The following is a 24,392-nucleotide window of genomic DNA, read 5'->3' as shown; positions in this document are numbered from 1 at the left end:
CATTTTTCAAAATCCAAACAGATGTCAACCAGCGTCCCAAAACAAATTCATTGGCTTATCTTCTTTAGCCTCTTGGTAAACACATGCATTTTGACTGTTAGTTGTTTAAAAATAAAGAATACTCCACTCCTAAGGGGAGCCCTTGAGCAAAAAAACAAGACAAACAACAATTGTTCCTTATGACTTGAACTTTTCTTGAATGCAGATGTTTTTCCATTTTTTTCTAACAAGCTATTGCAGTCGTTTGCTAAATGCGTGTGTTTGCTACTGCATGGGCTGTGTCAGTGGGATTCTCTCCTCCCCTGGGAAGAAAGGCTAATGGGAACGTAGTGATGTGAGCAGAGTACAAACTCTGATCAGTAGCTAACACCCCTCAGGGAAGCCTTCAGTGAATGCAGGGCTCCCACCGTTTATAAACATTGGTTGAAGCACACTTGAGACAAACAGAAAAACAAATACAAACAGGACCCAGACCGAGTCATCCAGATGCTCTGACAAAGTCTAACTCCATCTCTCAAGCTTTAAGCTATTAAGTTGTCCACTCAGACATCCACAAATTACATCTCCCCACAAGAGACATTAAACAGTCCATCACTGTCTTAAGGAATCTTGAGCAACTTTATTTTCGTGTCAGTACATGTGGTACTTACAACTGTCTGTAAGACTGTGTTTTTCCTGCCGTTGCTGGTTCAAATTTCCCTCTCATGGCATGTTCTTCAACATCATGTGTCTGTACTTGAGGTTACACTGCAATTCTGATATAGTGCTGCTTATAACTACTTCTCACTTGTACCATGTCATTGTTACATGCTTAGATGTGTTACCATCTTACCTGGACGTAAAGCAGGTTTAGCTGAACAGGGTCCCGCGAGTCCACATTCTGGTCTGAGTAGAAGAACTTGCGTCGCAGAAGCAGCATCTCACTTTCCTCTACTCCTTGCTCTCTGAAGGTCCTGCTGTGGTCCAGCCAGTTCACTGCCCAATCAATACACACCATGTTGGCTAAAGCACTCAAATAAATAGATGCTCTCTTAACCAAGATGTTATTGCTGAGGAGTGCTGAGAGTGAAATTAACCAAGCACTTTTGAAATCGTAGACACACCAGCTTAGTTAGATAATCTTCTTAATTGTGAAGATGTCAAAATCTTGTCAGGGTGTTGTTTTCTGCGGAAATTCAAATGAACTGCTTGCGACTTATACTGTATGCATGTTATGTAATTATATATGCTGTCCTGTGGGGGAAAATAAGATGCAATTTCCTTAAACTTTTGACACTTCTGTGCAAATTGAAATGAGAAAAGACTTATTATAACAACATTGGACTATAAATGGTAATCCATCCATCCATTTTCTATGCCGCTTCTCCTCATTAGGGTCGTGGGGGCATGCTATCCCAGCTGACTTCGGGTGACAGGCGGGGTACACCCTGGCCTGGTCGCCAGACAATCACAGGGCACATATAGACAAACAACCATTCACACTCACATTCATAACTATGGACAATTTAGAGTCGCAAATTAACCTAACATGCATGTTTTTGGAATGTGGGAGGAAACCGGAGTACCCGGAGAAAACCCACGCACGGGGAGAACAAGCAAACCCCACACAGAAATGCCCAAGGGAGAATTGAACCATTCAACAAAGGTCTTCCGAATATCTAGACTGTTACTATGTTGGCCAACATGTTAACCACTAGACCACCGTGCGGCCTATAAATGACAATGATAATTATTATTCCAAATTACGCTGGGGCTCGCTTACAATCGTCATCTGTATGCAGCTTGGCTTTGAGCTTCTCCATCTTCCTCTCATCTCTTAGCAGCAGCGTTCTGTCTTTCTTCAGCGTTCCCAAACTGTCCTCCTTCTTGTCCTCCGGCACCTCCTGAATGAGCGAGTACTCCTCATAGTTGGTGATTCCTGAAAGCAAAAGTAAATCGAGAGATTCCCAGAGCAGATGCCTCAGAGCTTAAAATGGAGAAATTATCTCAGTTTTTTTTGCCCCACTCCCATTTTAGCCCTTTTTCTAGTCTATAAACAGGAGCTTATGCAGATACATCAATTTTCTCTACGTCACTCTAATGGCAAGCTGATTGCAACTGATAGCAAGCCACTTCAAAAGTCCCATATTATATTATTTTTCAACAATTTTAAATATGTCTCAGAGGTCTACCAGTGTTGTATTGAAAATTTGTTCAAATTGCTTGAATGTACCACAATTTCCGGACAATTCCATATATAAGCCGCACCCACTAAATTTAAAGAGAAGATTTCTATATAAACAGGCAGCACAGGTCTACAAGCCGCAGGTGTCCACGTTGTAACATGGGATATTTAGTACACAGAGAGATGTTACACAGAAGGACTTTTTAAACTTTTAATTAAATAAATGCTTTTTTCCGAACAGTGCATTTAATACGGCTAGTTAAACAGTAGCCTACCAAAATTGTCATTACTCGTACTCGTACTCGTCCTCCTCCTGGGAATTAAAACCACTAAAGTTGACCTCTTCAAGTGCTGGAAACGAACAGCGGCACAATTCCCTCAGCACAAACACCGCTGGTCTCTCTCTTTCGTTGTCGCTACCAGTGTCACCCCCGCCCCGACGCAAATCAGCCCCTGAGCCCGTGCTGTCCTCTCCAGTACGCGGCAGTCCAGTCCCCTGAAACCCACCGGCGATAGTGGACTTAGCAACACCGCTCCACGCTGCCAAGATCTACCGGCAGACCCGAGAAAAAGCCGCAAGATCAATCGCCTTCAACCTGAAAGCCACATCACATCCACCTGTCCACACATTCTACACTAAAATATCGATACCTCCGATGCAATATCTATAGGCTCTAAAATGTATTATCTAATCAAAATATCAATACTTTCATATACTTCAGTCATTTGAAGTTATGGGTATGATTAAAAGGAACATTAACAAATTAACAAAATTATTGAGACCTTGTGTAAATGATATGCAGTTGTTTAAAATAAATGAATGAAAATACTCTTATAGTCTTTATTTTATGAGGTATGCTATGATTTGAAATACTGTACACTACGTTTTAAAATTTACCCGACACGTTAGGTATGTTTGCACAAAGTATCGCTATCGCCAATACCAGCCTGTATTTTACTCTGTAACGAATCGGAAAAGAAATCAGTGGTATCGCACATCGTTTGTGATTGAGGGCGTGTGCACGAAGCTCAGAATGACTGCTCCGAAGCACAGGAGATGCCGCGAGGCCAGAATGCAACCACAAATTATTCGCATCACTGTATAAGATGCAGGGTTCAAAGTGTGAGGAAAAAGTAGCGGCTTATACGCCGTAAATTATGGTAAACAATTTAAAAGTGCTTTTAATAAGAAACGTGCTGTTTTGTGTGTCTGTAGTTTTAATGCTAATGCGCTGTTTGTCGATGCCCATCTACAACCAACTGTGTGGCTCCAAGAAGCACTATTGTGCACTTTATCCACTTTTTACATCAGGTGTATACTATAACTCTGTACTTGACCAACGTAACATTAATAAGTGGGAGAGGACACAAACATTAACAACACCAGCATAGCCTATAACTATGTGCGCTATAACACTATCATTACAGTCACATTTTAATAGCAACATCATGCTAGGTTCGCCTATTCGCTGAAGAAAAACAACATGATAAATCTTACAGCTGAGCTCCAGGATTAGTTCAAGATGTGTAGCGAAGACTATTTTCTCCCGCGAAGTTGTCCTTTGTGAAGTGGTGGGCACATACACATGGCAGACTCATCTAGCTATGGCTGGGTCAGAGGCGGTATCATGTACCATGAGGAAGCAGGGTTTTCATTTATGACATCACAAAAACCCAGGACTTCAAAAGCAACCCTTTGAGTGCCTCTTCTCTTACAAGTGGAGCAAACAAGTCACGAGAGATAATAAATATTTCTTCAAGTTTAGTGGTAATAAACAGGCTCTAGGGACACATATTACTTCAAACGTCATTAAAAAGCATTAACAGCAATTTTGCACAAAAGCGGGCCTTTAATTAAAGTGGTAAAAGAAGGGAAAGGTATAATCATGAGAAGAGTATGGGCAATAAGAGGAATACTTCTTCTTCTGCCAGTGATAAATGACACCTATTTTCCGAACGGGGGCGATAAGGACTTTTTTCAGTGTAGCGACAACACTTTTAGTGCCTAACAAATGCTGCTGTCCAAGTATAAATTGAACAACACATGAAAAGACATTCTGCAAGAAGCCAAGTGGTATGCATCAGACTAAAAATAAAATAGTGGATGAATAATTCATGCGTCGGACGATGGGTTGAAAAGGATTCATATTAGGTGCACGGGGGGGACAATCACTCACCTATTCTGCTACATATGGTGACAAGCAGCTCCCCAACAGTTTTGGAGTCATCCACCATGATGGTCTTCACAGCACCATCCAGCATTTTGATCTTCTGCGGCCTTTGTTTCTTCTTATATTCCAAAACATCCTGCAGGGCAAGAGAGAAGAGAAACACCATCTCAGCGAACATGTCGTACTGCAAAAATGTAAATCACATTAACGGATGATGAGTAAACGCTGACAGTTCTCCACCTCACGCTGTACTACTTAATCTTACTCCGTTTCGCAGCATGTAGTAATCCAGAGTTCTTCCAGACTCCAGCCAAATTCCTTTTCTGGGATCATCGTCAGAGAGGAAGAGACCATAATCTGAGGCTGCAATACAGAGGGAAACAGTGAATGTACAGTACATGCAGATTAAACATCCCTCTTGGAACTGTTATCAATTGAACTGTATGTTAACCTTGTCCAGACTGGGCTTCGGGGACACGTTCTCTGATGATCCTGCATGCATCGTACACAGGCGTGCATGGCTCGAACTGCATGGTCTTCACCACATTGCACTGGCGCACGCAGATCTTCAATGACAAAGCCACCATCTCGAACGGTATAATGGCCTCACTGACCTACACACCTGAAAAACAGATGGGAAAAATGGGTGATACAAAGTTCAGCATGTTGATCAAACTGGTGGACAAGGTACAGTTGTCCCGCTCTACATCGCAGTTCGAACATCGCGCCCTCACTCTATGACGGTTTTTCAAAAATTCAATAATGAATAAATGATCGCTGTTTTGTAGTTGAATACAGCCTATTATTAGTAAAGAAATATGCATATTTAAGCAAATTGTACTTATTCTTGGCCTAAATTAAAACATTTTTGAGCACAACAATGGCTAAATTAACTAACTAAATGAACTAAAATAAAAATACAAGGCAGAAGAAGCATTCTACTTGTGAATGTGTCTGTAATTGTTTGTCAGTATCTCTGCATTACATGTGCTGTTGCTATACGCTTGTATTTGTCAGCAAACTGAAAATACTTACAGTAGCACCTTGCATAACGTAAACCTCCTTTTACGTAAATTCCACTGAACGTAAAGAATCGATGTAAAGTTTTTGCATCGTATTATGTAAGAAATTCCATATAACGTAAAGCGTCAAGTCGGTGCAAGTTCAGAAATTCGATTTGAATAGCTCGCGCGACAAAGAGAGGGAAACATTTTCCATGACTAACAGAGTACGCTTGGTGACGCCTTCTGACGCTTCACGCTCTCATTGGCTGATTATCGGGGCACCGCCTACACTCTCATCTCATTGGCTGATTATCGGTGCACCGCCTACGCTCTCATCTCATTGGCTGACTTACTGTATACAGCGCGTATGTGAGTTTGTGTGACAGACAGGCTTCTCCCTTCAACCTCCCTTCCTCATCATAGTCGCCCTTAAACTAGTTGATTGTTTTTGTTTTTCAGTTTTATTCATTTACAGTAATTTTATTTATTACCTTATTTTATATTGGAATGTTACTCGTTTTCTTATACGTTTTCTTATATTTTCCCACCATATTTGGTGGACTTTGAATATTTTGAAGGGCCAAAGGGGTGAGTTTGGGAAGATCTTGGAACGGATTGGGCTATTTACATGTATTTTATGCTTCGTATAACGTAAACGTTCTCGGAACGGATTATTTACGTTGTAGGGGCGTCTACTGTATTTTGTTTTATGTGGCGTGTATGTGTAATCTGAAGGGGTTTAGTTGGACTTCATGCCGACTGTCTTTCAATTCTTCTACCCTTCCCTAAACATCTTTTTTTAAGGGTGAATATAAAGGTGCATGCCAAATTTGAAAATATAAAAGGACAGGACGGGAGGACTAAAATACCACAAGGCAAAGAATAAATCATCGTAATTATCCCCCCGCAGTCATTTCTACCTCTGAAATTGAGTCTGTGTTATGGCAGCGCTCACCCCCACCCTGTGCATGTAGAACTAGATAAACCAAGGTAAGCGACATAACCTTTCTGCAGTGAAATGGGAAAAGCGCAAATTTCCCTAACGTGCAAGAATAACCAGAGAGAAGTCAAAACAACGAAAATGACCTTCCGCCGCCACCACCACATCATTATATTTGCTGCTCGTCTGCTCACTGCTTCACTGTGAGACAAATTAGTGGGTGTTTTGTCACATTCTACAATACAGGTCCAGCAGGTTAAGGCTTCTGAGACATACAAAAAAGTCCATAGCCATTTTTACCTTGAGCCTCTCTCCTCCATCACACTTTTTATCAACAAAAATAACAGTTATTATGCCAAAGCACTTTGCCATTTAAAATGTAAAATAACTTACCGTCCGTACTACAGTATATATACTCTGCACTTCTGATAAAAAAAACATGTCCAACATTTTCCAAAAATGGAGACGACTCACTGTCAATACCATCTCTGCTAAATGGAAATATAATGACAACTTAAGGTGCAGTTTTGACAAATATTATTGGATGGGATACATACAAAATATGACAAAAAAAATAACCATTTAAGTTCAAACAGGTTTTAAAGTTGCCTTGTCAAATTTCATTCTGCTAGCATCGTGCTAGTTGAGCTAGTTCACTAGATAATTAAGAATGTTAGCATGCTAGCAGCTAAAATAGAACAACATCCTGTTTTTTGAAATGTACAATTTAATGAGTTTTGGTAATTTTTTAGAGACAATAAATTTGGAATAAAAATAGTTGTAAGAGTGAGATGTGGTTATCATCTCAAAATAATATCAAATCATAATATCAAGCCTGTTAGCATGCTCGCAGCAACACAGAAGATACCACAGAGAGGAATGTGTTTGTTTGAAACAGTTGTTTCTGGATTGAGTTAGAGTTGGATTGCACACCGAAATATTTTATTTTTAACATTCATATATTTTACAGATGGAAATAAAGCCTCTTCTTCATGCACAGTTCTAGGAGCTTTTGTGAGTCACAGACGAGAAAATCTGGGAAGTACATTTTCTTTAATGATGAAGTTGTGAATGAGGTTGCCTTTGCTTGTGGCTCTGTCGTGGTTCCTCTCCAACAAACCCACTCTTTTCCAGAGTTTTTCTTATTTCAAAGTATGAAAAAGACAACCACAAAGAAAATACGAGGTAATGACGCCGCATGAGCTCCTCTTTTCATAGGATTGCAAAGAAGCCCCACTGAGTCTTTGTTGCATGCAGCGCTTGCATAGATTCTCTCCACCAGAGAAGCAGCATGAGGGCGTGCACTTATATTTACAAATTGCACACACACATTTATTAGTCATTAAGTGCAGATAAAATGTCTGCATATTTGTTCAATCTTTACATTTTTTTTCTAGTTCTACTGATAAGCAGGTTAACCTGTGGCGGCATCCATTTAAACTAACTGCACCACAGGGCATTTGTAGATGTGCTGTCAGTGCCATCAGTCACTGCAGTACGTACAACAGAAATCACGCGGCAAAACCCTGGAGGATAATTAGAATCTCTGAGTTTACAGTAGTGGGAGAACATTTTTCATCAGCATCCTAATGTATTCAAGTTTATTTTGTTTTGTTTCATCGTGTTTGGGAGAGCAGCGACCCTTCTCTCGTTGTTCGATGGTCCTTTAACGCACTATAGTTGTGTTCTCAGATGCTGCAAGGATAAGAGCTAATGTGTAGCATTGTGAGTGGCATGTGGCTGTTTTTTCAATTGGAGTTGCAGCCATGTTATGTCTAAGCAGAACCTGTAGTAATTCTACATTTGATCAAACTTACTTAAGAATTGTCAGATCGATTGTCAGTTCGGACATATGTGCAGTCTTAATCACTGAGCTTTGGCTGAGCACCAACTTCATAACACCTCATACGTAGAAGAGATCTGTTTTGACCATTTGGCGACATGGTCGCTTTTTTTTTTTTACAGATTAGGGGTGCACATTAAAGGTCAAAGACAGGAAGTGTTTCTTGTGTCATGCATTTATTCAGTAATTATATACAAGCGGTCAACAAAGGTGACGTATCTGCCACGCAGCCAATCTGGAGTGGAGCACGACCTTTGTGCCAATGCATGTCTGAAAGCTGCATAAACCCCTCCACAATGCAATCCAATTCCTAACCAGTGACAGAGCCAAGAAGGCAGAGCTTGCACACACTCCTCATTTGCCTGGCAACATCTTGCCTTGCTGGCAAAACATGCATGGTGTCCAAAGTGTAGCGCTGGGGCCATCTGTGGAAGATGGCTCATTGCAGAAATAAAATAAACAAAAAGAGAGCAAAAGTGGAAAAATAGTGCAAAAAGGCATAATGTAACTAGAAAAAGCCATGTGTTCCCCAGTGTTTACATGCGCGGAGTCGCAGGAGTGCAGTCATAATCATCCGCGTACGTAAACACTGTGGAACACATAGCGTGCAGGGATACGACGGGAGAGAAAGTAACGCCATTGTGAGTTGTGATTTTTTTCAGGAGGCATTTTTGTGATGCAAATGTATTACTCTTTTGAACGCATATTGTTTTGAGAAGCCAAACTCTTTACTTCAGTGGCCCCTCCAACTAACGTTCCTCATCACCGAAATCCGACCAGAACTCACGGGACGAAGTGGGGATGGGGTAAGTCACCATTGATGCACTACACTGGTGATGGGGATGTCATACAACTTCATGTCAAAAAATCTGAACTATCCCTTTAAGGCCCTACAGAAATCAGGAGCCAGTCTGATGTCATATACTTGTATACAGTATCATTTCTAAGGTGTGGCGGTTTTTATTTTACTATGGCGCTGCGCCACAATCCATTACATGTAGTGGAAAGCCTGAAATACGACTAAAGGCCTGTATGGTTTTCATCCTGTGTGAATAAGAAGCTCCAGGGTAGGGAGAGACAGACTGAGGTACCTGTGTATTGCTTGTGTGAGCTTTGAACATTATTGCTATCATCATGTGGAAGTGGTGCACGGAACATCAAAAGCACACGGTGCATGATTAATAATATATAATACCTATTTTTTATGCTTTTTAAAACTAATCATATGAATGTTGTTACTAGGTCATTGCAATAATTAGAAAAAATATCCATTTTATTGTAAAACAGCAAAACGTGGGTACACCTGCACTATTTAATGAGATGACAGGTATGTATATTTTGCCATATTACTGTGTTATTCAAAAGCAATCATTTTCCATAGTGTCAAGCTGTATTGCCTTGGTGTTCCTAATATTTTGGTTACTGTACCTTACTTCTGTACATATAAGGGGAAAAATACAGTTCTTGTTTAGCAAGCTTCGTGCATAGATGTGCAAAAATGTACCATATGCTGTGAGTGTAAGCTATATTTATAGTTTTCTGCACCATCCCTACATTGCTATATGGTTGTCAAGGTCATCTGGACAGCACAAGAGACACAGTATTGAATGAACGGTAACAAGCATCTTTGTGCTTTGGATGCATGAATGACTAAAATGTATTCCTCCTGCACTCCAGCAGTGATTACAGAGTGTATAATACCGGCCCTCGTGGGATAGTTTACAAGCATGACTGACACTGATTAAGGATCAATTTTAACAAGCAGTGCGACACAAGTGGAAGTCACTCTAAAGTTGAATTCAAATGTGTCTATGTGGCACCCGGAATTGACTTTTACTTGACCACAATTTCCAACTTTACAGGTTGGAAATATACAGTGTTGCAATCGCATAACCAATAAATGTCAATGTCATCAAATGGCTAACTTAATTCCAAACTCAGCAATTCTCAGGGCTGTGGAGAAAAGCGGGATTAAATCTGGAGGGCACTGATAATATGTTAATATGTTAAACTGCTGCTTGTCCCTTTTCTCCCCTTTTGAACACCCCGACTGACATGCTGATCCCTGTCTGATTGAAGGTAAGGTCAGCTTCCTGCACGCCACAGTGCCTCCCATTGGGGCCGAGACGTCTTTACAGAAAAATACATTCTAGTGGTGTCACATGTCAGCTTGCTCTATATGTGTTGTTGTTATGGTCGGTGCATGGAACAAAGGCACATGTTTGTAATCCGCAGCAGTGAGTCATGTCAAGGTCAGATATGTTTTTTTGATCTGCTTCTACATTTAATGACCCATTTCATGCGCTATCATATATTAACACGTCAAGAAAGGGTCCTATAATTGTATGCATGCAACACTTGATGTTTTCATCAGCCACTATAAATACATCTTGATTCCGATCATGAGGCATGCTTGATTTACTGCAAATAAAGAGCAAATGATGATGCACGTATTTAACAGATCCAACCTTCATCTACATAAGTAGCATATAAGCGCTAATACATTATTATGTCATCTTGTCCTCGTCACATTAATAAGATCAAGAGGCGTTTATTGGGGTGCACTGATGCAAAAAGCCAAACATTTGGATGCTTCAGAGTCCACAAATACTACAGTAGCTTATTATCACTCTGTTTGTTTTGCTAGGATCAATGCACACTTGCACAGTGCAATATGTGCCTGAATTTTAGCTATTCATTCATTCCTACTGGAAATTGTGTTGATGTTGTTTAACAAGCAAGGCCGTCCCACACTAATCTAGGTTGTGACTGAATAGAATCAATATAAACAAAAGAGTGCATGGTGAACAACTTGCAATGAAAAACGAATCACCTGCTGCTTTTAAAAATGATCCACATTTTTTCTTAATACTTTTTGTAAATACTATTTTTGTTTGTCTCTGCTTTGGGGTCCAACTACTCGGCATAACTGCCATGTAACACATCCTACTGATACCATAGGCTAGGGGTTTCAATGTGCGGCTCGGTGGACATTTGTGCCCCGCAGCTCCTTTTTATTGGTCCGTAGCACATTGTAGAAACTAAAATAAACCAAAAAAAACAAAAAACAACAGCAACAATGGAAAAACTACAAAAGCAATCGGAGAGCAGAGACCTCCGCCAAATGCCATAGTTTCTCCCATATTGTGATTTGCACCATAAATATTAGTCCTACATTTATTTTATCTACATATTTTGATTTCTTGAACATGAAAACATACAATTAGCAATGGATTCATATTGATATCAATATTAGTTTGGTAGTTACTCACAAAAATTGCATTTTCCGTAATGCCGGTTGTCTTCTGGATCTAGCTCCATAGCTTTTACAACAAATGTTTTACAACAGTGTCTTGGCTACGGTATGTATAATGGTGTTTCTTGCATGTTTATAGCCTCATTTGTTGTCTTCCTCTGATGAAAACTCCATAGGTCCTCTATTTTTCCATATTCTGGATTTATAGTAAACGGAATAATTCCATTATCTGGATTAGTCTTCGATATTTTGTAGAACCTGTTGGAAACTTGAAACTCCGACCATTTTTGTAGAGTATTATGCACAAATGCACTGGTGACCTCGATAGCCCTACACGGATGTGAATCATGGACGCTCAGCAAGAATCTGGAGAAGAAAATAGCCACTTTCGAGATGAGATGTTTCCGCCGATTCCTCGGAATTCATTGGCATGATCGCCGCACCAATGCATTGGTGCTGGAAGAGATCAAGAGGAAAATCGGGGATTATGAACTGCTGCTGGACACAATGAAGAGAAGGAAGCTGCAGTTGTTCGGACATGTCACTCGACGGCCAGGCACACTAGCGGACACGGTAATGCATGGTCGGGTGGATGGGCGGCGAGCTCAAGGAAGACCAAGGAAGAATTGGGTGGATGATGTAAGGATATGGGTGGAGAAGCCGGTGGAAATCTGCATGAGAATGGCACAGGATAAGGAAACCTGGAGAAGGACATCTCAGTGCCCCAACGGCAGAAATGCTACGGGTGTGACCTGCCCTGATATGCACAAATGCCAGAAATGGTCCTATCTCACAATGTTAAAGAATCCTTCCTGGATCTAGACGGTTACTGGATCACCCCCATAATGTAATCAGTTCTTCCATATCCCATTCCTGACAATTCCTGAAAATTTCATCCAAATCTATTCAGAACTTTTCAAGTTACTTAGAACACAAACAAGCAGACAAACAAACAGCAAAAACATAACCTTTGGCGGAGATAAAAAGAGCAAAAAGGTGTAATGTAATGAGGAAAAGCTAAAATGTGATACTAATAATTAATGAAAATAATTAATGAATCATCGCTAGTTTTATCTTTAAATACAAACAGAACACCTTTTGTTTTTCGCCTTTTTAAAAAATAAAAACGAACAAAAAGACCCCCAGCATTCTTTCCTGTCCAATATGCGGCCCTTGCTGTGAAAAGTTTGTATACCCCTGCCATAAGCAAACAATCAGAATCCAAAAAAGTAATCAATTAGAGGCGCCGACCATCCTATTCTCCCTGTATATTAACTAAATAAATGAGCTCCCACAACAGCTGGCAACCATCATGATTGGACAGCATGATGAATTATTATTGGAATTTGCAGTGGGCAACAATCTCTCATAGGCTTTAAATATTACAGAATATTATACACTAAAACCTCCAACATTAAACACTTCTGCAGTACAATTTTATATACTTTACAATTGCCAGTGTACAGCTTGCGTAGCTGTATAGATTTACTATCAATTGAAAATGAATCAAGAAACAGCCATTAATGTCTTATCAGTTGGTAACACCACTGAGTACTAAGAGAAGATAATCGTGTCTTGCCTAAATCAAGTATGGTGGTGGTAGCGTCACGGTCTATAAGTGCTACATAACAATGGTGCTCACACTGAATATTGACACCATGGACACAATTTGGACATCTGCACTGTCAGGTGTACTCGTGTTGCCAGCTGTATAGACAATAATGGCTGTGTGTTGCCATTTTTTCAGAGCACAGTAAAGCTATGCAATACAAGTTACACACCGACTACTCTATATACAACTTTAATTTCCATATTGTTCCTTGAGAAGACACAATAAAATGGTTGCTGAAATGTAAGGTTTGTACTGACTTTTTTGGGATACCGTAAAACAATAATACAGTTAATTTTATATGTAATGATGGTGACACTTTCATCCTGGAACAGATTTCCTGTTTATTTCCAATGGGAAAATTGTTTTGAAATCCAAACAACTTGGAGGTCAACCAGGGTTGCGTTTGACCCTAAAGGTACCACATTATATTTAGACAAATTCTTAATGAATTCAATTGGTGTTAAAGTGATATATTTTTCCAACAGCGTTTACAAATTGGCTGCAGTGCTATGACATCAGTGTTGCTTTGCTCCTGGGCTACCCTATGCTGTAATGTAATTTAAAGGGTGAAGATACGGTCAGAAAGTATGAATGTCGCCCTTGTCACGGGGAAGCAGAGCACGGCTCGTCTTACACTAAAAATATCCACCAAAGTGGCGCATCCCCCAAGCAGCATACTATCAAAAGGATCCACTTCACAGACAGCACAATGAATGTGACTGTTTCTCTGCTGTGGCATTGACTAATATGGAACAGCAGATAAAATCATTTGTATTGATTCTGCTCCTAACGTCTTAGGCCAAGATAGATATCAGATACAAGAATAAACTGAGCAAACAACAAAGAGATTGCTGCTGTTGAAGACGTCCAGCTGTCTTACGAGATACGCAATGATTCAATATGTACCACTCCGGCACTAATTTAGGGATTTTGACGAATGGGCTTCCTACTCGCTGGAAATAGAGATAGCTCTTAGAGCAGTTATCCACAACCTGTTTTCAGTGGGTTGCGGGTAATCCTGCGCTTTTATTCTGAAGGAGATTTTTTTATGCAGCGACCTTTTGTCTATTAATACTCCTATAGGTGATGACAGCGATCTGTAGTGCTATCATAGAAGAAGACCAGCAATGTTTGGTGGTAATCTCCATGTTGAATGTGTCAGTCCTGTCTGTTTTTGAGTATTAGATAGTGTTTGTAAGTTTTTTATACTTGTTATACATTTGCTGTTTAAGTAGGATGTGCATTTTAGTTATCTATTTAATGGTCATATTTGGAGGTGTTCCCAATCGTCATGTAAAATCACTAATGCTAATGTCTAGCGTGTCTATGGGATTTTCAATGTAAATTAAAATTGAGCTAGCTAATTTGTTTACACGCATTTTGTTCATGTTGAATGGTCACAGATAGATTATTTGGTATATTATGTAAGTTATGATTGACAAGCTTTATTTCTGTATGTTCAGTTTTATAGTGCTTCAAAGTAAAAACTCTACTGGTGTCTTCATTGAGAACCTGTTATCTGTCTGCTCAGCTAGCAAGTAGGGACCAAATATTATCAGGAGCAAAATAGAAAACCTTGACGAACCCTTTTTGTTAAAAAAAAATTGACATTACAGATAAAAATGTGTAAAATTCAGTGTTTGGGTCGCTTGGGTTCCACAGCCAAACCAGTTGAGAACCACAATGTCAAAAGATGGAAGCTCCACCCAGCAGCTGTCCCTTTTCCAGCAATGAACTCTGGTCACTCAGCTGGCGCTCTAATGATGAGCATTAACTGCTAAGTAGGTGCTGTCTGTTTTTACCCACAATATTTGTTTCATTACTAATGAATGCATCTTGAAAAAAGACAGAACACCATAATAATTTTAGAATCAACCACATTTTACCCCATACATATTCCATAGACAGTGGGGTCCATAGGCTTAACTCTGGTTTTATGCTTGCGACTTGAGAGTCCTTATACTTCACACGGCAGTGCAATAATAGCCTGTGAAAACTGTGCTGTACATGCATTTGCTAAACAAACTGAATACATTTCCACTTTTATGCAATACAATGTCGGGTTTCTCAAAGCAACAGTATGCAATTAAACCAGAGCCATAAACCAGACCCTTCCTTGCAAAATCTAATTAAAAAAAACTTTACTGTCATGTTGCCCAAGCCGTTGGGGAGACATAAGCACTTTCTCCTGTGCACAACACAATGTACATCAAAATTAAATGTAGTATTGATGGTCAAGACTTGTCAGTGAGCTAAATAAACATGTAAACGACATGGTCATATGTGAACATCACTATAGATTGTCAAAGTTTATTAAACTTATGGAATATAATCTAATCAAATCTATTTTTTTTACCATTACTCTCTATTTGTCTTCAGCACACTATTGTTTTGTACGACTTAATAATAGTACCCCATCAATCACACATATTTGTCATTCCTGCAGGACTTGGCTGAGCCAAATGAAGCCAGCACACCAGAAGAGCAAATTGCCACAACCCTCTTCAACACCACACGGCACTCCAGGACGATCAAGAGCCGTGACGAACATAGAAAGAGAATAAGGCCAAAACAGAGAGGTTTTTAAACCTAAAAATATGGTTGATAAGATTTAATTTAGGAAATGTGACATGTCTGGGAAAGTGCATTTCAGATGTTTAGTTCAGTTAAACTTTCTAAAATTGTATATTCTTATCACTAACACTCAAAGTAAAACGCACCGTTGATGCAAAACATAATCATTATCATCGCTTTTTTATTTATGTAACGCACACAAATGGTAAGCACGTCCATAATTGTCTCCTTTCTTTCGGAGCAGGACTTAACTAGCACTGAGCTCTCCATTCTGGCTAGGCGTTGTTCACATGATGATGCGTTCAAGGGCACTGAGTAACTCTTAAAGCAGAAGAAAAATTTACTATAAATGCACTCAAAACGTGAATTCAGCTTAAATAACGTGGTGTCCTTGAACACAGCCCATCATTGCTCATAATTACACGATTCAAATGTTCTGTTACTATTAAAGACACGACTCGTGTTCAGCAAATAGATTTTCAGACGTGTGGTATCTTTTAGCTTGACTTAAAATGTTAGTTCATGTGGAGCTGTTAATACATACAAATACACCATCAATTCTGGACCTTAAACTGCTACTTTTTCTACACGCTTCGAATCCTGTGGCTTAAACAATAACGCAGCCAATTTGTGGCTAAAAAAGGACTACAGTTCCCAAGATGCTTCGTGTGCAGCTTCAGGAAGTAGTGAATTGGAGTAGATAGATTGAGAGACACTTTATTCATCTCCAAGAGAAATTCACATTTCCAGCAGCTCTGCAAGAATGCCGCAATAAACTTAATCTCTTCATCACAAAATAAAACAACCAAGGCAAGACAGGAGAGATAAGAAAAGAAAAATAAGAAAATAGAATAAGAATAAATAAGCAATGTACATGCTAATATCACGTTTTGAAAAAAAAAATCTTAAATTTGATCAAGTGTAGAATTACTACAGCTTCTGCTTAGATTACTGCAGCTGTTGAACTGAAAAAAATGTGTCTCACGTCTCACACATCGGAGCTAACTAACGAGTGATGCTGGGAACACTGAGTGTTGGTAGGCTTGCAAGGTTTATACTGTCTTTCTGTGTAAGTATCCCATGTTACAACATGGACACCTGTGACTTATATTTTATTTAGTGCGCCTTTATTCAGTGGTGTGAAAAGATATTTGCCCCCTTCCTGATTTTTTTGCATGTTTGTCAAACTTAAATATTTTCAGATCATCAAACTAATTTAAATATTAGTCAATGACAACACAACAGAACACAAAATGCAGTTTTTAAAAGAAACTTTTCATTATTACGGGATAAAAAAAAATCCAATCCTACATGGCCCTGTGTGAAAAAGTGTTAAAACATAACTTAACTGGGATTAATTGAGATGTGTCAGTGTGGAGAAGGTTATAAAGACATTTCTAAAGCTTTGGGACTCCAGCGAATCACAGTGAGAGCCATTATCCACAAATGGTGAAAACATGGAACAGTGGTAAACCTTCCCAGGAGTGGCCGGCCAACCAAAATTACCCCAAGAGCCCAGCAGCTACTCATCCAAGAGGTCACAAAAGACCCCACAACAACAGCCAAAGAACTGCAGGCCTCACTTGCCTCAGTTAAAGTCAGTGTTCATGACTCCACCAGTAGAAAGACACTGGGCAAAAACGGCCTGCATGACAGAGTTCCAAGAACAAAACCACTTCTGAACAAAAAGAACATCAAGGCTTGCCTCAGTTTTGCCAGAACACATCTCGATGATCCCCAAGACATTTGGGAAAATCCTCTGTGGTCTGACGAGACAAAAGTTAAATTTTTAGGAAGGTGTGCGTCCCATTACATCTGGCGTAAAAGTAATGCCGCATTAAAAAAAAAACAAAACTCATATACCAGCAGTAAAATACAGTGGTGGTAGTGTGATGGTCTGAGGCTGTTTTGCTGCTACAGGGCTTGGAAGACTTGCTTTGATAAATGGAACCATGAATACTGCTGTCTAAAGAAAAACAAATTAAGACTTTGGAGTGGCGTAACGGAAAACTACATATGATTAATGTGACTAAAAATGTTAATCATTTGACAGCCCTACATTTTGTACGTTTAACAACCAGCAGACTGTGTTGACCTAACTCTTCTATACAGATCATCATTATTGGATGACTGAGATGTCTCACATGCACTGCAGGCTCACACAAACAGAACATTCTGCCTGAAGAGTCATGACCTGTAAATCAGGTGACTCCCGTCTCCCGTCGTCGGCCTTCCATGCACTGAGCCTCTACCCTCCCACCAACCTCTCACTCTCTCATCTGCTCTCACTTCAGTATAGCTGACTGATTTTTGACCACTTGCATGCTGACTTTAGTGTCAGGAGCAGTGGAACCAGAGTTCAGAGTGTGATACACTGAGGGACTCCATCAGCAGTTTATATCCTCCAGCATGTTGTAGAGGAAGAAAACTGATGCACACTGCCAGAAAAACAGCACACACATCAGTTTAAGTGTATCACTATTTATTAAACACACAGTAATGTAGTCGTGAGGTAAGTGGAACATTAAAACTAACCCAACTACATCAGACTTTGTAATAATAAAGTCAGCTATTAATGGTGAGGGAAACTACATAGTCGTACATGAAGAGGTTCAAGGAGAGGCCATGTTTTTGGCCCATTGTTTCCAGATCAGTGGCTCGGCCCTCAGTTGCCATGGCTGCTGTTGTGCCCACCTTTTCCTGGACATATAAGGCAGGACAGCACCACCGGCTGCTTCACGGGGGCCATGTGGACATGGATCACACTCTTACACAGCACTTATTCACATATTTCAGGAAGTGCCAGCTTTAAGAGTCAGTCAGAGAGCTTTGACAGTGTTCAAGTTCTCTTTATCTCTGTGCTTGTCTGCAATCCTGGGTCTCTAACCCTTCCTGCCAAAAGTACATGTATATATAGTGAGCAAAAAAACTGTTTGAGGGGGCTGATTTTGATCCACTATGATAGTACATGTCAGAAAAATGAAAGAACCTCAGTATGAAAGTGTCACTTCATTTTGACTGTTTAGTTGAAGGTTCTGCCGGGAAGCTCAATTTGCATTTTGTGATTATTTTGTGAGGAACTGCATACTTTTTCACAGCTTTTCAAAACACGTAATGATAAATGATTGTTTAACACCACATGATCAATGAGGCTTCAAATGCAAACCAAAACGATCAGTCAGCGAGCTTGTCGGTGCATTCCAAATACAACATTGTTTGTTGTCTTCTTGCAGCTTTGTGTGTCTCTCTGTGATAACCCAAAGAACCAAAGGATCAAATGTTTACACTGGCTGGACAAGTATGCTGCAGAACCTCTAAATTCAAATGCCATTTAAGTCATCCATTCCATTCCATTCCATTCCATTCCATTTTCCTCCGCTTATCCGGGTCCGGGTCGCGGGGGCAGCAGTCTCAGTAGGGAAGCCCAGACTTCCCGGTCCCCGACCACCTCCTCCAGCTCCACCGGGAGGACACCGAGGCGTTCCCAGGCCAGCTGTGAGACATAATCCCTCCAGCGTGTCCTAGGTCTTCCCCGGGGCCTTCTCCCGGCTGGGCATGCCCAAAACACCTCACCAGGGAGGCGTCCGGGAGGCATCCGGACTAGATGCCCGAGCCACCTCAGCTGGCTCCTCTCGATGTGAAGGAGCAGCGGCTCTACTCTGAGCTCCTCTCGGATAACCGAGCTCCTCACCCTGTCTCTTAGGGTGAGTCCCGCTACCCTACGAAGAAAACTCATTTCAGCTGCTTGTATCCGCGATCTCGTTCTTTCGGTCATGACCCAAAGCTCATGACCATAGGTGAGGGTGGGAACATAGATCGATCGGTAAATTGAGAGCTTTGCCTTCCGGCTCAACTCTCTCTTCACCACGACGGTCCGGTACAGCGACCGCATTACTGCAGACGCTGCGCCGATCCGCCTATCGACCTCACGCTCCAACCTTCCCTCACTCGTGAACAAGACCCCGAGATACTTGAACTCCTCCACCTGGGGCAGGACCTCATTCCCAACCCGGAGGGAGCAATCCACCCTTTTCCGACTGAGAACCATGGCCTCGGATTTGGAGGTGATGAGTCTCATCCCAGAAGCTTCACACTCAGATGCAAACCGTCCCAGTAAACGCTGCAGGTCACAGCTCGATGAGGCCATCAGGACCACATCGTCTGCAAATAGCAGAGATGAGATCCTAGTGCCCCCGAACTGGACTCCCTCGACACCTTGGCTGCGCCTAGAAATTCTGTCCATGAAAATTATGAACAGAATCGGTGACAAAGGGCAGCCTTGGCGGAGGCCAACGTTCACCGGAAACAGGCTTGACTTACTACTGGCAATGCGAACCAGGCTCCTGCTCCGGTTGTACAAGGACTGAATGGCACGTAGTAGCGCGCCACCAATCCCATACTCCCGGAGCACCCCCCACAGGACACCGCGAGGGACACGGTCGAATGCCTTTTCCAGGTCCACAAAGCACATGTAGACCGGTTGGGCAAACTCCCAAGTACCCTCCAGGACCCTTGCAAGGGTGTAGAGCTGGTCCAGTGTTCCGCGACCAGGACGAAAACCACATTGCACCTCCTGTAGCCGAGGTTCGATTAACGGTCGTACCCTTCTCTCCAGCACCCTGGAATAGACTTTCCCAGGGAGGCTGAGGAGTGTGATCCCCCTATAGTTGGAACACACCCTCCGGTCACCCTTCTTGAAAAGGGGGACCACCACCCCAGTCTGCCAATCCAGAGGTACTGTTCCCGACTTCCACGCAATGTTGAAGAGACGTCATCCATCCATCCATTTTCTATCCTCATTAGGGTCACAGGTAAGATGGAGTCTGTAGCGGTGTTTACACTTGCACGCATTTTGCCTCCGCATTGTCCCCCATTTTTCCGTGGCCATACGTGTCATTTATTTATTTATTTATTTATGGCACGGCTGAAAAGTGTTAGGACTAGTTTTGCACGCTGTTCGCGTTCTGTTTCCACATAGGTTAGACATTTGGAAGGCAATTCGTGACGGAAAGTGGTGTGCATTGGCACAAAATGACCACGCTCCTACACGACTTATTTACACCTTGTCAAGAACTGTTTACGTCTAGTGTACGACACATTACACAGGACGCGCATTGTTTCTGCATGGGCATGCATTATCACCACCGCTTCCCGCTTCCGTGAAGCAGTCGTGGCTTTATTTGGTCCTGATGTGTCCCGTTGCATCCCAGCCCTGCACAGTTTACACATACTGTACTTCACACCTGTTTAAGACCAATTTACTCATTGACACACAGCCTGTCGCCCGAAGTCAGCTGGGATAGGCTCCAGCATACCCCCGCGACCCTAATGAGGAAGAAGCGGTATAGAAAATGGATGGATGGATGGATGGACACACAAAACTGCGTACTACTGAGGGGACAAAATGCGTGCACAATGAGTGTAAACAAGGCTTATCCCTGCTGACTTTGGGTGAGAAGCGGGGTACACTCTGGACTGGTCGCCAGCCGATCAGAGGGCATACATAGACAAACAAACATTCACATTATATAACACCTATGGACAATTTTGAGTCTCAAATTAACCTAACATGCATATTTTTAGAATGTGGGAGAAAACTGGATGGAACATGCAAACTCCACGCAGAGATGCCCAAATTGATATTAATGTATGTTTGTATAACAATACTAAAAAACTTATTTAGAAGATTGCAAACAGGTTTTCTATGCCATAACTACGAATCTATTCCATTTATAAAGAAGGAATCCTACTTCACTGAAATTCACTTATCACGGTGAGGTCTGGAACCAATGAACCGCAAACCAATGAACTTATTAACCACAGTAAATGAGGAATTATTTTGTTCCAGATCCGGCCGCGATCAGTGAATTTCTGCAAAGTACAATTCTTTCTTTATTAATGGAATATTTTCGGAGTTACAGCATAGAGAACCTGTTTATGACATATTTTTTTTAACATTATTAGACCCGCTTAGACGTGAAGTAACACCCCATATTCACCTTTACACTCACATTACCCAATAGAGTAGACATACTAATAGAAAATAAGCCATTTAAGACATAAATAAGACTTGTGCTTGAGTGTGTTGCTGTAACTACTGTATGTTCCCTGGGGAACTGAGTGGCGGGACAGAGTTGAGATTTTGTTTGGTATGTGTTACGGCTGCAAAAAATACATATAATATGCTTAAATATACATATATATTCTTAAATATTTGTATATATATTTTCATATATATATTATTATTATTAAAATGTATATATATATTTATATATACATATATTTACTGATAATAGACTGTATTCAACCACGAAACAGCATTATTTATTAATTAATATATATATATTTTTAAACGTGATAGAGCGAAGCCGTGAAATTCGAACCGCAATGTGGAGAGGGACTGCTGTACAGTGTTTAAGGTGACAAACAGTCTGGACAAGAAAATTTCCATTATATAAGATTCACTGCGCAGTAGTGTTCTCTCAAACAAAAACGATACAATTTAGAAGGTTCTCGTCAAGGCCCGTTGGTGTATAACATCATGTTTGGTCTAGCTTAACAACATAAAAACCTCATGCTTGAAAATGTAGCTCAGAGAAGGCCATCGAGTACTATTCATTTCATCCAAAAGGTGATTTTGCATGTCTCGTCAAATGTACAGATAAAATACATGACAAATACCCAACCTTGGATAAGCAGTAGAATGGATGGATGGATGGATGGATGGATGGATGGATGGATGGATACATGACAAATACTGTACAAGGGATGGTCTTACTGCAGAAAATTTTGCTTGTAATTAGTTAGCACCTTAAGGTTCAAATTACAGTGATTACAGCTAAACATACAGTAAAGTGAAATTGCATTATTTCTGGAAATTTTCCCACACCATTCCCTCCTCTGAACTCATTTTCCACCCCCTGAAGGACACCCAAGTGTTCCAGATGACTAAAAACAAACATCTTAGGGCTTTCATCTACCTCATAAATAGCTGCACAACTAAACATCCACCCACATCCAGCATATATTGTACGACAGGGTCGACTAACAGGAGCCGGACTGACTATGTTTAATTATGCATGCGCTCAGATCAGTGCAATGAGGACTGAAGGAAAGGACAAGCCTTTGGACCATATTATTCAGCTAGGATGGGAAGAGTCACATCACACAGAGCGGAAGAAGGAAAGAGATGTTCCTATACTGTATGCTTAGTTAAGGACTCATATCCGCGCTATGTCAGTGGGTTGCCATAGCAACTGTTTTGGGTAATTCCCAGATCATGTGGCTTTTGTTGCACAGAAAATAAATATGCACAGCAGTTAATCAAGGCTCTGACTTTCCTCAGTGTTTTTTAATTGGTCACTGAACTTTTCATTAGAGTTAACCGACCGGAAAATGTATTAGGTTCACCTGCACAATAGAATTAGATCAAAACAATCAGCCGTTTCGTAGATAACAATGCTAAAATGATTAAAATAACACTCAATTTGTCAACATGTTTATTTTTGTGGTTGTAAATTCTGTCTGCCACTCTCATTGAGCTAAAACATGTAGCCAAAATATTGTAAACACCTCTCATTATGATGCAGAGGAGTTCTACGCCACTGCAGATGACAACATCACCTGAATTCGGTTGCATTAAGTTAATTTGAGCTGTGCAAGTGTACCTAATGTTTGGCCCGTCAGAGCACAATCAACACGTTACCACAGGTTAAATCCTTTTTACTAGCAATTGAGACTGACATTACTTTCTCATGGGGATATGGTATTGCAGGAGGATTTCACCATATTGTCAAGTTCGAAAATTGAGAAAATATACCACTGGCGCAAACAGTATGGCCATTTTGCAAGAACAACTCAATTATTACGACTGATTTACAGATTTTGTGACCGGAGCACAATAATAGTGACTTGCCAAAAACAAAATTAAGTTGACCAGAGAGCTCTTTAACTGTGATTGCACTTTGACTGTGCAATTATCAAGACAAGCTCAGGTCACCTACGTGCACAAAGCAGAATCCGAATATGAGAAAAGAATAATAATATCTGCATTTCAGAATGACTTTAAGATTGCAAAATGGCCAATAAGACAGCATAGTTGCAGTTAAATCCCCAACAGCGGGTTTTATACAAACAAAGGCAGCAGAGGACTGATCATTAGGAGCAGGTCTCAGCAGTTCGGCCCGCGCTTGAGTGAGAGGTTCTCCATCTCACAGGGGAAGTCTAGAGGAAACATGCCCACAGGCCAACTGCTTCTCAATTCCGCTCTCCTTAACCTGATTACTGTAACAAGCTCAGCGGCTGGTGGATGTACGGCACAGCACAGCATTCTGTGTGCATGGATTGTACACACAAACACTCAGCATATCACTCCCTCACTCAGTGATAGCTAAAAAAAGGGCTCACCATCAGGCGCAGACACTGCATGTCTCATTGACCAGAGAACTCATCACGCAAATTGATGACTACAGAAGTTAACAGTTCATCTTAATGAGTTCTTTCTGAATAAATTAACCACAAGTAAATTTATACTTTGCGCCATTCTGAATCACTGTATGTGCACAAATGAAACCCATTAAATAAGAGTTACTATAAAGCCTGGATTATGCTTCTGCGGAGTCACCGCCTTGATCCTGTTATAGCTCTTCGCCAAGGTTGATTCCATGACATGCAATACTCTGACACAACGCTAGGGTTTTCCGTTGAGGCTCCATTTTTTTGGAGGTGCATGTCAAGTTATGCAGGTGGGTTTGGGTGGGGAGATGCAAGCCAGCATAGCATACGCCGGTGCCTCAACGTAGAAGCATGAACCAGTCTTAAGTTGCTTT

General features: G+C 40.9%; 1 protein-coding gene across 4 annotated transcripts in view; it reads right to left on the bottom strand.

The window, feature by feature from the left end:
* Positions 1 to 24,392, bottom strand: part of tln2b (talin 2b) — a 113,767-nt gene that overhangs the window by 64,726 nt on the left and 24,649 nt on the right. For all 4 annotated transcript variants that reach the window (XM_054775569.1, XM_054775570.1, XM_054775571.1 and 1 more), the window contains exons 2-6: positions 4,787 to 4,957; positions 4,601 to 4,698; positions 4,342 to 4,471; positions 1,763 to 1,918; positions 833 to 975 (exon numbers count right to left, since the gene is read on the bottom strand). In XM_054775569.1, the coding sequence (XP_054631544.1) occupies positions 833 to 975; positions 1,763 to 1,918; positions 4,342 to 4,471; positions 4,601 to 4,698; positions 4,787 to 4,922 (663 nt within the window). In that variant the 5' untranslated portion in view covers positions 4,923 to 4,957. The remainder of the gene's footprint in view (positions 1 to 832; positions 976 to 1,762; positions 1,919 to 4,341; positions 4,472 to 4,600; positions 4,699 to 4,786; positions 4,958 to 24,392) is intronic.

This window comes from Dunckerocampus dactyliophorus, chromosome 5, assembly GCF_027744805.1.
Source record: "Dunckerocampus dactyliophorus isolate RoL2022-P2 chromosome 5, RoL_Ddac_1.1, whole genome shotgun sequence".
NCBI lineage: Eukaryota > Metazoa > Chordata > Actinopteri > Syngnathiformes > Syngnathidae > Dunckerocampus > Dunckerocampus dactyliophorus.
Note: the sequence above shows the minus strand (reverse complement) of the source record. Positions and strands in the feature narration are given on the sequence as shown.